The following is a 16,841-nucleotide window of genomic DNA, read 5'->3' on the forward strand; positions in this document are numbered from 1 at the left end:
CTGAGCAGGACATTTTCAGTAATTTTCTACTTCCTTTGTACTTGCCTGTCTTCGCATAGATCTGTAGTCCTCTTTAATTCCGCTTCTTCATTTACTCTCACTCACTCTTCATGTTTATAAAAATCTTAGTTGGTTTTGACTGTGCAGAAATCAACTTCATTTTTTGTCAACAATCTCCCATATTTCAGTAGTCTGACTAAAATCTGTTATCTTTTTTAAACTTTCCCTCTCTTTTTCTGTGGACAGATATACAAGGAGTTCATTTCATTATGCTTTATTAAAATATTCCTTTTCTGAAAATGCACAACAAAGCATTGGATTTCATGCTTCTCACAGAGTAACAGGATCAAATTTTCACAGGTCCCTGCTGATTCAACTATAGTGATTACATAGACTAGTGATGTGGAACTTTTGAGGAATTCTGAAATGAGAATTTTACATTATTTCATGTTTAATCAGGAGGAAGCTCTATTTGAAAATTACAAATGCTTAGGTATGGGTAGATACATAAGGCCATATAGTATGACTCTAAATAAAAGGACCTCAAGGATATAGAAACAAAAGCCATATAATAAGTGATTGTTATCCTTAATATACTATCTCTCCCCTCTTTTGTTGTCCCTTGGCTATCTCATATTGTTACAGTATTTCATCTTGTTATCTGATATATTGGATATATGCATATTTGGTTATTTGAAATCAGATAGGGAAGGGGGAAAAACAAGATGAGGGGCAGGGGTTGGAGGTAGGGAAATGGGGACCAAGACATGAGAAAGGGTTTCAATGTTTGTGAAGAAATGCACCTTCTATCTGGTTAATATAATATAACCCTTCTATTAATTACAATAAAAATATATGGCAAAAAATGTGGAGGAGAATCTATCGCAGCTTGACTGTGCTCACAATCATTAGGGTGGTCTTGCTTTGTAGGCTTTCTGCTCTTTTCTTGAGGTACTGAAAGCTCTAATCTCTCTTTTTCTTGTTTCCCATCTTCAAAAACTTTTGGTAAATAAGCAAGCAACATTTCATGACAAGGAAAGTTACAGTGGCCACACAGGCCAGCAGGAACCCAAGGACATCCAGAGAGTGGTACTGGTACCAGGTGAGGTTGTGAGCAAGTGGCCTCAGGTGCTTGGCTCCTTTGTGGCGCATGACAAACTCGATCCAGAAGACAGCTCGATCCAGGGGCTTCACAGGCTGATCATGGTGAATGGCTGATAACCACATAGCATTCTTTTTATAACTAAAGATAAATCAGGATGAATTCAATTTATGGAATGAACTAGAGAAGAGAGAGATTGAATTTTGTGTAGATGATAGGAATGATTCTATAAAATTTGAGAAAAAAGGAAATGTTTTTGTTCTGCAGTATTTCTGGACATGTTAGTGTAAAAGGCAGAGCATCTGGATGACTCTGGATTTAACCATGTCATGAAAAAGGGTATCAATGTTTGTGAAGTTATGCACCTTCTATCTGGTGAATATAATGTAATCCTTCTATTAATCACATTAAAATAAAAAAAATCTTGTTAAACAGAAGAAATTGTGGAGTAGAAAGTAGAATCAGACCAGGACCATATGGCTCATGCCTCTAATCACACCTCCTTTGGAGGTGCTTTCTCTTTTCCCTTCTCTTCCCTCCCCACAGTCTGTCTCAATTTTATTGTCAGATTAATGTAAAGAGGGGTTACAGTTACATTTATAACATAGTGAGCTCATTACTTCTAAAATATTGTTATTCCTTCACATGCTTTCCTCCCATTTTCCCTCCTCTATCCCTGAAGACTCTTATCTCCAATTAAACACCAGAAAATTCGATGTGGTGCTGTGGCTCAAAGTGGTAGAGCACTAGTCCTGAGCTGAATTGCTTAGGGACAGTTCCTGGGCCCAGAGTTCAAATGCCATGATGGACAAAAAAATTCAGTGAAATTTCAAAGACAAAATGAAAGCTTAAATTATCCACTAAGCCATTATTAATTCACCTGTTGTTTAAAGTTCAAAATTGTATCAAAATTTGGAGGCACAAAGAATATTCAATAACGGTTGTTCTCATGGGATTTGTATTTATCTTTTATCACTGGTTACTTATTAATTATCATATAGCTATAAAGGTTACAGGGCTTGGCACTATTTTGAAGCTTTGTTTGCTTAAGGGAAAAATTCTATCTCTTAAGCCAAAGCTCCAAGAAGCAATAAAGGAAACAAAACCAGAAACAAAAAAAGAAACAAAAAGCTAGAAACTGAAATGATGGACACTTTCAAGCAGCTCACAAGTGTAAAATTTCAAGAATGTTGTATTCTTGAAACACAGTGAATTTTTATTTTGTGAATGGTAATTAGTGAAATGTTAGGTTGAAAGGAAATCATACCAGAAATTGCTCAGTTTATTTGTTGAAGGAATGATCATAAGCCCCTAATTTCTTGTTCTCCTCATCTTCCTTACAATCATCTGTTGTTTTCCTCAATGATTTCTTTCAGTGCACTTTTGCCTTGGTTTAGAATTTTGCACTATTCTCAATGTACTGATTGTTCTATTCCACTGAAATCATTGGGCAGGGGTGTGAAACAACTGATTATGGATGGAAATGAAGTGGATTTGTGAAATCTCAGCATTCCAAATGCTGAGAGTTGATCATCATGAGTTTGAGGCCATCCGGCAAATATAGCATGACAGGGTTGAAACACACACACACATGCTCTCACACAAACACATACACACTCATACACACATAGGCTTTCTCTCTTTCTCTCTCTTTCTCTCTCTCTCTCTTGCTCCCTCCCTCTCTCTTTTTCTCTCTCTTTCACACACACATACACACACACACACACACACACACACACACCATCATATTGGGATGTGTGAATGAGATCTTTATAAAGTCTTCCAGAATTACTCAAGTGAATGCTGAGGGTAACTTTCAGGGTCAGATTTACGTGAACAATTATTTGTAAATACTATTTTGTAAAGCAACAGTCAAACTAACATGTAGCTAGACTAGAGTAGTTACCTTTCATGAACAATTCTCTAGGTTTAATGTCTAATGAACAGACAGACAGTCACATACACACATACCCCCATACAGTCATCCACTCACTCTCTGTCTCTCTCTCACTCTCTCTCTCTTTCTCTCTCTCTCTGTTGCTCTCTCTGTCTCTGTCTCTGTCTCTGTCTCTGTCTCTCTCTCTCTCTCACACACACACACACACACACACACAGATACACACATACTGCAGCATGTACTCACACAGGGTTGTTAATGACTGTGTCCAGTGCTCTGAGCAAGTTTTTTCTTGACATTGCTCTTATATCCACTTGAACAGCTGCTCCTTTGGCCACTATGTGAGCAACGTTGTCATGCTGTTCCCCAAACAAAGGAATGCCCACCATGGGAATCCCATGATGGATGGCCTCATAGATGCCATTCGCTCCACCGTGAGTGATGAAAGCTTTGGTTTTGGGATGACCTAGGCGAATTTCAACAAGAGTGCTCATTAAAATATCTGGACACAAAATGAGAACTGCACAATGCAGGCACTGAGTGGAGCAGTGTTCTCCAAATAACAATATTGAACCAATGAAACTGCATTGAAATGGCTTTCATGGCTCACCGCAAGTAGCACCTAGTCCACTTGAGAGGTCAGCACAAGTCTTATGGGACATGCTTTATGTTTTGTGTGACCTGAGTTTTGAGAATGAATATACCATTTCCTGCTGAACAGAGAGGAAAAACACATAATGGATAACAGAGAGCAAAATGTGAAGAAGAAAATGTTCATGTTAGATTATGTTCTCATAAACTTGAAATTGTTGCATTAATGTAATGAAAGAAAGATGCTTTAAACAGTATATTAACACTACATGTTAAGAAACATGATGTTATTTTTCCTGCATAAAATTCAATTTTACTCATAATAAAATAAAGAGGTTTCAGTAGCATTGGAAATACTTGCTGTCATTTACGATGTTAGATAGTGGAGTGACTGAATTAAGGGACAGAGAGATATGTCAGAGGTAAATGTACTGTGAGAAAAGGTAAACTGATTATTATACAGCATATGATGGAGTATCACAAAACTGCAACTTTTAAAGCTTATTTTCTTAGGGTGCAATTATAAATCTAAAAGCATTTGCTTTCATTTTTGAGTTTCATTAAAAAAAACTCCATCAGTTTGTTTCTTTCAATAGTTATTTTTCAATCTTACCAAGGAGGTCATTCTGGGGGAGCCACTTGTACAGCCGAGTATTAGCTCCTAAGGTGTCTGGTTTCTTGCCATTAAATCTCCAAAGAACCTGGTAGAGAAAGACAATGTACTTTTAAATTTTAAAATTTGGAGAACACACTGTTAAATGAATTTCATAGAAAGGATAATGAGAACAGGCGTAGTTAAATAATGAGGAGTATTGTAAGACAGACAGGATATCAACATTTTCTGTATTTATTTTCATATTTAATAAGATGGATTACAAGTACATTTTCACAGTAATTAGACAAATGATGAAATGGGTGAAAAATGCATGTGATAACTTTTTATTTAGTCATAGGCATAGATCTCACACAAAACAGAACTTCCAATGATTAAGATTTACAGCTTTACACATAAATATTCACCAACTAGCTATCCACTTCCATTTGTATTATTAACCCTTGTAAAGTGTTATTAGGGTAATATTCTCTTATGCTATGGGAAATAATTGTAGTTTAACATTTTTTATTTGCTTCTCAACTACCTCTTTATGACATATATTTTATGTTCTCAATTCTCTTTGGAGAGACATTGTGTGAAAAGGTACTGTTATATTTGACCAGAAATGGAATCAATCAGTATTCTGTACTTCAGAATACTGAATATTTGGCTGGGATGTAGCTCAGTAGCAAGGCATTTGCCTAGCAAGTGCAACGTCCTGAGTTCGATCCCCAGTACCAAAAGAGACAAAAAATACAGTTAAAAAACCCAACAGAATACTGAGTATTATACTATATATTTTGTGACATAATGATCAACATTATGCAAAGAGTATACCATACTAACATACTACTGTTCATATTATGAATGGTCCCACTTAACATGGTACAGACACAGTAACAATTTACATTCTTGTACTGCATGTTATGGCTGCACCTACTGCCTCATAACCAGCATGTGGACAAATGTTATGTTTATACAAACTTTTCTATGACAAATTCTTTCTGAGAAATAAATTGATTCTTTTGAATGAATTTGATCCCAAATTTATGATACTGACATCTAAACATCGATCATTAATGGGGAAAAATCATTAAATGTAAGAAATAGAGCATGTAGTTCGTAAGTCACATGGCTGCTGAAAAGAATCCAAATTTTTATGATGCTACTTTTATTTTTCAGATTAGTATGTCTACATGCACATGAACTGTACAGTTCTGGTTTCAGATATGAACAAGGCCCAATCCAATAGGGAAGGTTAGTTTTGTTTACTTTCTCTTAATGAAGAAGCCTGAATACATCCCTGGAAAGAGTAGTGAAATGTCCTTTTCCTTTCTCTGAATAATCCTCTCAAGTATACACTAAATGTGTCAAATTCAAAATTAAAGGAAAGGATTGCACGGGAAGTCTAAACTATACAATGTTATTATATGACTTCAATTATTAAGTGACTTTACTTCCTTTCTGAAACACGGTTAGTGTATTATAAGGCTTAAGATTTCTGCAAGGACCAGATGAAATTTAATGATTTTTGTGACATCTTGCTAGCAATATTATTACAGTTACAAAATTTCACTTTATGGCTGTGTTTCTTTCTGGTAATAAAGTTCATTTTGTGGTTATTGTCAATTGAAAACAATCAAAATTCCATACAATTGGAAGATCTGCCAGGCATATCTTTGTCTTAAAACTGGCAGAGATCAATTAGAATTATTGTGACAGTGTAGTTTTCACTAGGAAACTATTGTAATCTGATAAGTACAGGTGGATTTCAGGAAGATTACTATTGAGGCACTATATCTCACCTTTGTGGAATTTGTGCCAGTGCAGATGCAATCTCATTGGCTGTCTCTTCTGTTATGTTACCAACCATTGACCCCAGGGAAAATACCACCACACCATTGTCCCCAGAGCTCTGCACAAAGTCTTCCATTTCCTGTGGGAAAAAAAATACACACACATGCACATACATACAGAACTAGCAGTAAAGCAAACAGTTTTGATATATCAAACTACTCAAATGTGGGTAGCCTTTGCCTATAATCTAGCTACTCAAGAATGTAAGATCTGAGTATCATGGTTTAAAGCCTACTTGGACTGGAAAGACAGCAAGACTCTCAGCTCCAATTAAACACCAAAAAACAATCTAAAACCAAACAACAACAAAACAAACCTGGAAGTAGAACTATGGCTTAAGTGGTAGAGCACTAGACTTGAGTACTAAAGCTGAGGGACAATGCCCATGTCTTGAGTTCAAGTCCTACTTATGACTGGAATGAAAATAAAACTAAGGAGAGAAAATTAAATATCAACAGAAAAGAACTGAGGAGTGTAACATAAACACAGTAACACACATCAAATACAATTTTCCATTAGCCTCTAGAAAGGGCACAGGTAGGGTTATGAAGTATATTGGTATCATTGCACAATAAATTGTCCAAATATTTCTATCTGGACTCTAAATTATTTCTTGAGCAAATTTACATGATAAGGAAAACTATTGTACATTGTTGCCACTGTTCTAATTTGCTTTTCTTCATATTTCTTTTTCAATTTTAATTCCTCAAATGATTTCTGAGCATTGCTCATATATCATCTTAATATTGATGACTGAGAAACGTCCTGATTCCCATCTCTGTTCTTTTAGTATTATGTCTGATGGTTTCACAGAACTTTGACTTGATTCTATACTATCTTTTGAAATGGAGTCTAAGGTGTGAGGGTTGCAGTAGAAAAAGTCATTCTGTTTACATGCATATCTAACACTTATTTCTTCATATGATAATTACTTGTTACTTTTAAGAGTGAATCAAGGATTCCTTCTAGATGCTGATTTTAAGTCTTAATTAAACTGACTTTGTTTTAAATGACTCTTAGATGTCTGAAATACAGAAACTTGTGAGAAAAAGTTCAGAAGTCAGCTTCAGTTGTTAGAATTCTTTATCCCCCTTCCCCTTCTTGTTTCTGTTTCACTGTAAGCAAAGACTTGGAGTGAGTGGCACAGAGCCATATTTATTGAAAAGGAAATCATGTAACAGACAATAGGAATATATTTACCTTGGGCAAGGGTTTTGCAGGTTTGCAGTGGAGTCCTCCAACAAATTCAACATTTGGTAAAGTTGGGCGAGGGAATTCCAAGTCCCAGTAGGACCGAATAAGCCAGATTTCTGCTTTACTCATTGTCTCCATTAAGGTAGTGGGTCGTCCTGAGTGGAGAAGTGGAAAAAGTAAATAGTAAGAAAGAACATGGCAGAGGTGTTTATGAATACCGTATTCATTTTCCCCCCAAAGGATTGGTATAATTTGTACTCAATGATATAAAATTTTCTTGTTGGTAAAACAAATACATTTATGTATGATATAAATGAGATGCACAATTTATTTTTTGATTATGTATAGCACAGGAATTGTGGTGTGTGTGTATTTGAGAAAGGCATATTCATAAGCAACTATTTTTATGGTACTTCCATTTATGAAGTCATATTTAATCATTATGTTTTTCTTTTGTCTTTATCAATTAGATAAATGATTCTAACTGAAATCAATAATTCTAGCATATTGACAGAAATCATTTTTCTAGTAGTTCTTAAATTGGTTTTCTATAGTGTAACATACTGTTCATTGACTACTACTCTTTCCTCTTCCTCTTCTTCTTCTTCTTCTTCTTCTTCTTCTTCTTCTTCTTCTTCTTCTTCTTCTTCTTCTTCTTCTTCTTCTTCTTCTTCTTTTTGTGGGTCATGGAGCTTCAACTCTAGGCCTGGGAGCTGTCCCTGAGCCCTCAAGACTACCGCCCTACATCTGAGCCATAGCGCCACTTCCCATTTTCTCAGGGTTAATTCGAGATAAGAGTCTCATGTTCTTTAGTGCCCAGGCTGGCTTTGAACCACAGTCCTCAGATCTCAGCCTCCTGAGTAGTTAGGATTACAGGTGTGAGCCAAGGCACCTGGTTGTGCGTTGATATTTAATTTCCATGTAAATGTATGTTTAATGACTGTGGCTGAATTCCTTATTTCCACTTGATTCACAATACAACCTTGAAGATGTTTATTTATTATATAGAGACACTAGCAAATATCACTTGGACATATTTCAGAAATAATTTGACTAGATAATTGCATTTATCATGAGTACATGGATAATATTTTATTAAATGCAGAAATATGAAGTAAGATTCTGGGAAGATGTTGATGATCCAGGTTGTCATTCTGAGCTCTTACCAAGTTACCAGTTTTAGCACTGTAGTGGAAAGTCTATAGCTAAAGAACGATACTTAGTAAGCTGTAGTAGCACAGAGATCTCAGTTAGAGAGGAAAAAGACAGGCAGCCAGCTTGAGAAGACAGTTTTGAGCCCACACTGGTGGCAGTAGTGTCAGCGGTGGCAGCTGCTGCTCCCCAGAGGAGCAGCAACATGTTAGCTACTGGCAAGAAACCTGCCAGACCAACTAGGAGATAACTGGCACCTGAGAAGTGGTGTTGACAATGTCATTTCTCCAAAGGGCAAAGGACTGGACCAGTGTCAACTTAGCCAGGTGATTGGTACCTTGCCCAGGGGAAAACAATTCCTCCCTGGGCAGAGAGGCTTGCTTCTCCCCAGGTAAACAAAGTCAGAGGCAGCTCCTGAATTGGCTAAAACAATAGTATACCCAGGCTTGATCTGAAGCTCACCAGGGACTCCAGATAAAATACAACTCCATTCATATTCAACCTACAGAAGACACCCAACTTTCTCCTACAGGACACATAAAGTTTATCACCCTGCCAGTAACTTAATCTGGGTGACAGTAACAGAGACTCCAAATCTGTAAGGCAGAATTTTTCTGCCTAGTCAAGCAAACTAACTGGAAAAATCAACTAAGTCAAAACACAGAGATAAGAGACTACATAAAGAGACTGAATCAGTGGAGATACACATATACCCTGAAAAAAAAACTGAAGAATATTTTTTTCTGATCATATTTTTTTTAAATTTTACTACTTTTTTCATTTTCATTTTTACTTGTTCCTATTTTTTGGCCATTTTTTTCTGCATCCTTTTTTTTCCTTTTTTTTTCTTTTTCTGTCATTGTGGTCATTCCAGAAACATAGTGTCAGCAATTAGTAGTAGTCCTCCTTCATTGTGTACAGACTTGTTACAAATATTTTTATTGACTCAGTCCCCTGCTTTTTAATCTTTTGGGTTTTTTAATCTTAGCATTTCTTTTTTTTATATTTTTATTGTAATTAATAAAAGGGTTATATGATATTTACCAGATAGAAGGTGCATCAATTCACATACATTGATACCCTTTCACTTGTCTTGGTCCCCATTTCCCTCCCCATCCCTCCATCTTGGTTTTCCCCCCTTCCCCATCCAATTTCAAATAACCAAATACAAATCAATCCAATATATCAGATAACAAAGTGAGATACTGTAACAATATGAGATAACCAAGGGACAGCAAAAGAGATGAGAGATAACATAGTACCTTAAGAACAACAATCATTCATTATATGGCTTTTGTTTCAATATCCTGGAGGTCCTTTCAATTAGCTTCATACTATATGGCCTAATGTATCAAGGTTTTGCTCTATTGCAGATCTCTTCTAGTAGAGCCCAAGGCTTCTACTGATTATGACAAATGAGGGAAACCATTGAGCCTAAGTTCCTTTTAGTCTGGCTTACTTCACTTAATATGATCTTTTCTAAGTCTTTCCATTTCCTAACAAATGGGGCGATGTCATTCTTTCTGACAGCAGCATAGAATTCCATTGTGTACAAATACCACATCTTGTTGATCCACTCATCACTGAGGGACATCTGGGTTGGTTCCATATCTTTGCTATGGTGAATAATGCTGCAATGAACATTGTTGTGGTAGTGGATTTAGTATGCCCTAGTTTCTGGATGGTTGGGTAAATGCCAAGTAGTGGAATGGCTGGATCCTAGGGGAGCTCTATGTTTAGGCTTTTGAGGCACTGCCATACTGCTTTCCATAGTGGTTGAACGAGTTTGCACTCCCACCAACAGTGTAGTAGTGATCCCTCCTGGCCACATCCCCTCCAGCATCTGTTGTTATTAGTTTTCCTGATCCTGGCCATTCTAACTGGAGTGAGGCGGAATCTTAGAGTTGTTTTGATTTGCATTTCTTTTATGACCAGAGATGTTGAGCATTTCTTCATGTGTCTATAGGCCATTTTTGTTTCTTCTTCAGAGAAGACTCTCTTTAAGTCTTTGGCCCATCTTTTAATGGGATGGTTGTTACTTTGGAGATTAGTTTTGGAGTGATTCAATTTTTTGAGCTCACAATTGTGAGGTGTTTTTCTTTAATCATTGATCTCATATATATAAATATAAATGTTCTCTTTTTCTTTTATATATTCTTTTTCTTTTTTAAGTTTCAATGTTTGAATTTTTTTTTCATTTATTTACTCTTCCTCTCACTCTAGGTCACAATTATCAGTATTCTATTCCTTTCCTTCATTAATACATCTTACATTCCTACATTACCCTTCCCTTATTTCTCCCTCTTGTCTTTCATAATGTCTTTCTATCTCTGGTCCTTTATTTCTTCTTTCAATTCCACAGGGCATGGATCTACAGTTGATTGTTGCTGACCCAGATGGTATATGTATTTGTTCAATTACACTATAGGCCTAGAGTGATTTAAATCTCAAAGAGATTGGAATGTGGGGGTTTTTTGGTCATAAAACTGTGTTTGGTGGGGCTGGGAGTTTGGCCTAGTGGCAGAGTGCTTGCCTAGCATGCACGAAGACCTGGGTTCGATTCCTTGCTTAAGTGGTGGAGCTCTAGCTTTGAGAAAATTCCAAGGACAGTGCTTAGGCCCTGAGCTCAAGCCCAGGACTGGCAAAAAAAAAAAAACAAAAAAGAAAAAAGAAAAAAGAAAACCACCTGTGTTTGGTGGTAGTGTTGGATTTGTTTGTAAGTGCACAAAAGGAGAGAAAGAGTGAAAATGCCAGTCTAAGATTGTGTGCTTCTGTAGTTTGGGAAGCTATGGAGTACTAGGTTGGATATTGTCTTAAATTGTACTCTTGTGTGGTATTAATTTTGCTCCCAGTTTCAAACGGAACAAGAAACTTGATAAAAATGGCCAATTAGGAATTGCATCTTCCACTCAAATTAAATAGGCAACAGAGCAGTCAATTGGAAACCTAGAGGACAGTCTTCTAAATGCTCTACAAATGCAATTGGTAAATGTGATCAATGAAAATTTTGAAAGCATAAAGAAGGATATATTTTAGATATGAGGCCCACTCTGTGGGCTTTCTATTTAACTAGCTAGATAAAGTAGACCACATTTTAGGGCATAAAGTAAATCTGTGCAAATTCAGAAACACTGAAATAATTCCCTGCATTCTCTCAGACCACAATGACATAAGACTGAAACTGAATACCATTCCCCACCTAGGAAAACCCTGTAACTCATGGAGATTAAGCAGCACATGATTGAATTACCAGTGGGTCATCGAGGAGATCAGAACAGAAATTCAACAGTTCATGGAATTTAACAAAAAGGAGAACACAAAATACTAGCTCCTTTGTACACAACAAAGGCAGTACTCAGAGGAAATTGTATACCTCTAGCTGTCTACATTAATAAATTGGAAAAAGTTCAAACCAACAATTTAATGGTGTACCCTAAGCTTTTGGAAAAAGAGCAACAAGCCAATCCTGATTCCAGTAGAAGGAAGAAAACTAATGAAATCAAAGCAGAATTAAATGAATTAGAGTCCAAAAAAACATAGAAAGAATTAACAAAATAAGGAGTTGGTTCTTTGAAAAAATCAGCAAAATTGAGAGACTTTTACCAAATCTTACCAAAAACAGAAGGGAGCATACCCAAATGAACAAAATCATGGATGAGAATAAAAATATCATGACAGAAATTACCAAGATCCAGAGGGAATACTTTTCAAATCTTTTTGTCAACAAGTGTGAGAATCTAGAAGATATGGATAAATATCTAGTCAATGTTAACACACCCGAATGGAACCAAGAAGATTTAAGCCCACCAACTATTTCAAGTATTGAAAGAGAAATGGTAATAAGAGACCTCCAATCCAAGAGAAGCCTAGGACCTGATGGATCCAATTCTATAAGGCCTGCAAAGCAGAGGTCACACAAATACTCCTCAGACTCGTCAATTAAATTGAAAGCGAAGGCTCTCTGCCAACACATTCTACGAAGCCACCATAACCCTCATCCCAAAACCAGACAGGGACTCATCAAAGAAACAGTATGATAGACCCATTTCTTTGATGAATATTGATGCAAAACTTCTCAGCAAAATACTGGCCAATCGTCTTCAACAAGTCATCAAAAACATTATTACACTATGATGAAACAGGATTCATCACAGGGAGGCAAAGCTGGTTCAACATATGCAAGTCAATTAATATAATTCAACACATCAACAGGAGCAAGGACAAAAATCACATGATTGTCTCAATAGATGCAGAAAAGGCATTTGACAAGATCCAACACCCCTTTATCCTAAAAGCTCTGGAGAAACTAGGAATCCATGGAACAATTCCTCAGTATAATAACGGCTGTGTATGACAAACCCACAGCTAGCATGATACTTAATGGAGAAAAGCTAAAGCCATTCCCTCTAAAATCAGGAATGAGACAAGGATGCCCACTCTCTCCACTCCTCTTTAACATAGTATTAGAATTTCTAGCCAGAGCAATAAGGCAAGAAGCAAGCATAAAGGGGATCCAAATAGGGAAAGAGGAAGTGAAACTTTCCTTCCTTGCAGATGACATGATTTTGTGTTTAAAGAACCCTATGGACTCCACTTCCAACTATCTTGAGCAGATTCAGTTTGGCAAAGTAGCAGGGTAAAAATTAACCTTCAAATATTAACTGTTTTCCTGTATGCAAACAAACTAGAACAGTGATACAGAAATGAGGAAAGCAACTACTTTTGCAATCACCTCAAAGAAAATAAAGTACTTAGGAATTAACTAAGAATGTGAAGGATCTTCATGTTGAAAACTTTAAAAACATGAAAAAAGAAATTAAAGTAGAACTGAGGAAGTAGAAATTCCTCCCAAGCTCCTGCATTGAAAGGATTAAAGTTGTGAAAATGGCAATCTTGCCAAGGGCTATTCCAATGTCATTCTTTAAGGAAATAGAAGAAGCAATCCAAAATTTCATATGGAATAATAAAAGACTCCCTATAGCAAAAACAATCCTTAGCAGAAAGAACAGACCTGGAGGAATTTTAGACCTATTACAGAGCTCTAGTTACCAAAACTGCTTGGTACTAACATAAGAAGAGGAGTGAGGACCAATGGAATAGAAATGAAGACTCAGAAATCAACCTGCAACCTAAGGCCACCCAATATTTGATAAGGGAGCAAAAAAAAAAAGAATGGAAGAAATACAGCCTCGTCAACAAGTGTTGCTGAAGAACTGGTTAAGCACCTGCAGAAAACTAAAGTTGGACCCTCCTATGTCACCCTTCACCAGGATTAACTCAAAATGGATCAAAGACCTTGAGGTAAAAGCAGATAGACTGAAAAGTTTACAAGAAGGAATTGGAGATTAACTAGTTCTCCTTGGCACAAGTCAAAACTTTCTTAATAAAGACTCAGAAACACAACAAATTAAAGAAATTTGGACAAACGGGACTGCATTAAACTGCAGAGCTTCTATATATCAAAGGATATAGGTAGAAAGATTAATAGAAAGCCCACAGCGTGGGAGAATATCTTCACTAACCATACAACAGACAAAGGCCTCATATTTAAAATGAATCTAGAGCTAAAAAATTGAATGGCCTATGACACATGAAGAAATGCTTCACATCACTGGCCATAAAAGAAATTCAAATCAAAACAACTCTGAGATTCCACCTCACTCCAGTTAGATTGGCCAGGATCAAGAAATCTAATAACAACAGATGCTGGAGGGGATGTGGCCAGGAGGGATCACTACTACACTGTTGGTGGGAGTGCAAACTCATTCAGCCACTATGGAAAGCAGTGTGGTAGTTCCTCAAAAGACTAAACACAGAGCTCTCCTATGACCCAGCAGTAACCCAGATGCCCCTCAGTTGATGTGTGGATCAACAAGATGTGGTATTTATACACAATGAAATTCTATGCTGACATCAGAAAGAATGATATCACCCCATTTCAAAGGCAAAGGAAAGACCTGGAAGAAATCATATTAAGTGAAGTAAGCCTGCCCCAAAGGAACATAGGCTCAATGTTTTCTCTCATTTGTAATAATTAGTACACAGCTAGGATTCTTGTTGCAGAGGATTACAATAGCTCAAAATATGGGTACATAAGGTTCTATAGGATGCGACTAAATGAAAGGAACTCTAGGATATTAAAACATGAGCTTTGTCTTGCTTTATGGTTGTTCTTAATGTACTATGTTATGTCTCTTCTCTTTTTTACTCTTATGGTTAATCTCATATTGCTACTGTATCTGAGTTTGGTACCTGGTATATTGTTTATATATGTTTATTTGTTTATTTGGAATAGGATAGTGGAGGGGGGAAAAACAAAACGATTGTGAGAGGATGGGGGTAGAGAAATGGGGCCAAAATCATGAGATGGGTTATCAATTTGTGAGAGTAATGCACCTATTACCTGGTGAATGTAGCTGTAACCCCTGTATACATTACCCAGACAATAAAAAAAAATCCTGAGAACAGAAACATGATTTAAAATGATAGAGAATAATCTAATGTGATTTTCCACCTCACTAGAACTTTTCTTGGGATAGATGATTAAAAAATAAAGGCATTTGGAATCATTTTAAGTTATAGTCATTCAGTCTGTTTGAAGACATTGAATCGCTCAAGAATAATAAAACTGTTAGAAAATTAGTCACCAGTGTCTCACACTGGTATCCTTAGCTACCGGGATTCTGAGATGTTGAATATCGACATTTGAAGGTAACTTGGGCAGAAATATCCTCAAGGCTACTTCTCTAATGAAGTAGCAAAATGCTGGGCTGGAGGCATGCCTCAAGTGGTAAAGTAATAGTCTAAACAATTAAGTCAAGAAAGCTTGAGATCCCTAAGTTCAAACCTTTATACAAGCACAGAGAAAAAAAGGTACCAATGTTTGGAAGTTATGCACCTTCTATATGGTGAATATAATGTAACCCTTCTATTAATCACAAAAAATATATGAAAAAAAGAAAAAAATATACTGACTGAAATCAGTAATTTGATTGAGGGAAATACTTTCTTAATTCCTACAAAGATAGCAATAGTAAAATATTTATACCTTCATTATATATACTTTCATTCATCAGTCACTTAGGAAAGTAATTAGAGATTCTGATAACAAAATTAAATGAACATTTTTTTCCTTGTGGGTGAAGTTTTTCATACTGGATGACCTCCTTGAGTGTTGTATGGAGACAGGTAGCAATCCATTGTCTTCCTTCCTCTAATGTAAGATTTTTAATAATCAGGAGTCTGATAAATAATTTTATACCTCATTTAACAAATTTCTTTTATTTCACATGCATTTCAGAGTACCTATGCCAACTCGCACAGAAATTACAATCTTATCCCAATAAAAATGAAACATGACTTACCTAAAACTTCACTGTAAAAACTATTCCACTTCTTTGATTCAAATGTCTCAAACCAAAAGTCAAAATAGAACATGCATATCATGTTTTCTATCCTCTCCAGGAATGTCATCTGACCACTTAATCCTGACAAAATGATAGGTACATAAGAAGGAGGAAACAGAAGCCCTCCACTATACTTTTCTGTTGTGTAACCAGGAAAGAAGCGGAGAGTGTACACCAAAGGAATCTTCAATATCTCAGCCAGAAGTTCTCCACCAGGACCAATGGCATCTGAAATCACAATGTCAAATCTTTCTTTTCGTAGTCTAGTAATAAGTTCCTTATTCAAAGCTGCATCTTTACAAATATTTAGCATAGTATCTGAATATATCTTATAAATACTCTCCAACATTGGTGAATAGGCCAAACATGTTGTTCGTGGTAATTCATATGTCAACAAATAGATCATTCGTGAGAAAGCTGCAATGAATTCATCACTCTTGGTAGAAGAGGAAAAAGTTTCAAATTTAATCCTGGATGGTTCCTTGCTATCAACAAGAACAGCAGATGATGGCCTCACAACTGTTACTTCATGACCCCTCAAGATGAGTTCATCCAGTATTACTTTGATATTTATCCAGTGGCTATATTCCATGGGCCATACCAGTACTTTCCCACAACTTCCAGAGTTAAAGTAGCAACTCAGGTGCAGCAGCAGTGGAACCAAAATCCATTTCACAGTCATGCTGGCTAGCAGTACAAATTCCTTTCAAACTGTGTTCACTCTCTTAAATTATTGTGCTTACATTGAAGGAAGAAAATCAATCATGAAGTTAAAATATAACTTGGGATGGTTCAAGCAAACATGTAAAATGACCAGTCAGAGCATGTTGATGAAATGGTATATCTATAAAACAAGTTTTAAGTTCAGGATGATAAGATAGGCAAGTTCAGCTTCTCTTGTAAAATAAGGTGCCTTCTAGTAGCTAGGAGTCTATGACCCTTGTGTGAAAGTCACCTGATTTTCGTGAACTGTTACTCACAGAACATTAGAAATTGAGAGGTGACTTGTCTTTGCATTGTCTTTGACAAAGAAATAAACAGCCATTT

At 36.4% G+C, this 16,841-nt stretch overlaps 2 protein-coding genes across 2 annotated transcripts; both read right to left on the reverse strand.

Annotated features, from left to right (window-relative positions):
* Positions 1-277: 277 nt before the first annotated feature.
* Positions 278-4,291, reverse strand: LOC150055656 (UDP-glucuronosyltransferase 2B17-like). The gene is made up of 3 exons (XM_090343485.1): positions 4,204-4,291; positions 3,246-3,465; positions 278-1,243 (listed from the first exon to the last, which is right to left on the reverse strand). The coding sequence occupies exons 2-3, from the start codon at positions 3,386-3,388 to the stop codon at positions 964-966; spliced, it is 423 nt and encodes a 140-aa protein (XP_090199611.1). The 5' UTR covers positions 3,389-3,465; positions 4,204-4,291; the 3' UTR covers positions 278-963.
* LOC150055657 (UDP-glucuronosyltransferase 2B15-like) lies at positions 4,252-16,476 on the reverse strand. The gene is made up of 4 exons (XM_090343144.1): positions 15,753-16,476; positions 7,243-7,391; positions 5,991-6,121; positions 4,252-4,291 (listed from the first exon to the last, which is right to left on the reverse strand). Exons 1-4 carry the CDS (start codon positions 16,474-16,476, stop codon positions 4,252-4,254), a joined length of 1,044 nt encoding a protein of 347 aa, XP_090199270.1.
* Positions 16,477-16,841: the final 365 nt, after the last annotated feature.

Source organism: Megascapheus bottae, chromosome 13 (assembly GCF_031878675.1).
Source record: "Megascapheus bottae isolate mThoBot1 chromosome 13, mThoBot2.hap1, whole genome shotgun sequence".
Classification (NCBI taxonomy): Eukaryota; Metazoa; Chordata; class Mammalia; order Rodentia; family Geomyidae; genus Megascapheus; species Megascapheus bottae.

Bases quoted from the DNA above. Each gene is read 5' to 3' on its own strand.
- LOC150055656 (XM_090343485.1), bottom strand. From the start codon at position 3,388: ATGGTGGGCATTCCTTTGTTTGGGGAACAGCATGACAACGTTGCTCAC. The intron at 1,244-3,245 runs GTGAGTACATGC...ATTTATCTTTAG, and splicing joins ACAGTCATTAACAACCCTGT to TTATAAAAAGAATGCTATGT.
- LOC150055657 (XM_090343144.1), bottom strand. From the start codon at position 16,476: ATGACTGTGAAATGGATTTTGGTTCCACTGCTGCTGCACCTGAGTTGC. The intron at 7,392-15,752 runs GTAAGTCATGTT...TTCTCCACTCAG, and splicing joins TTTTTACAGTGAAGTTTTAG to GACGACCCACTACCTTAATG. The intron at 4,292-5,990 runs GTGAGATATAGT...TTTCTCTACCAG, and splicing joins CTGGCACAAATTCCACAAAG to GTTCTTTGGAGATTTAATGG.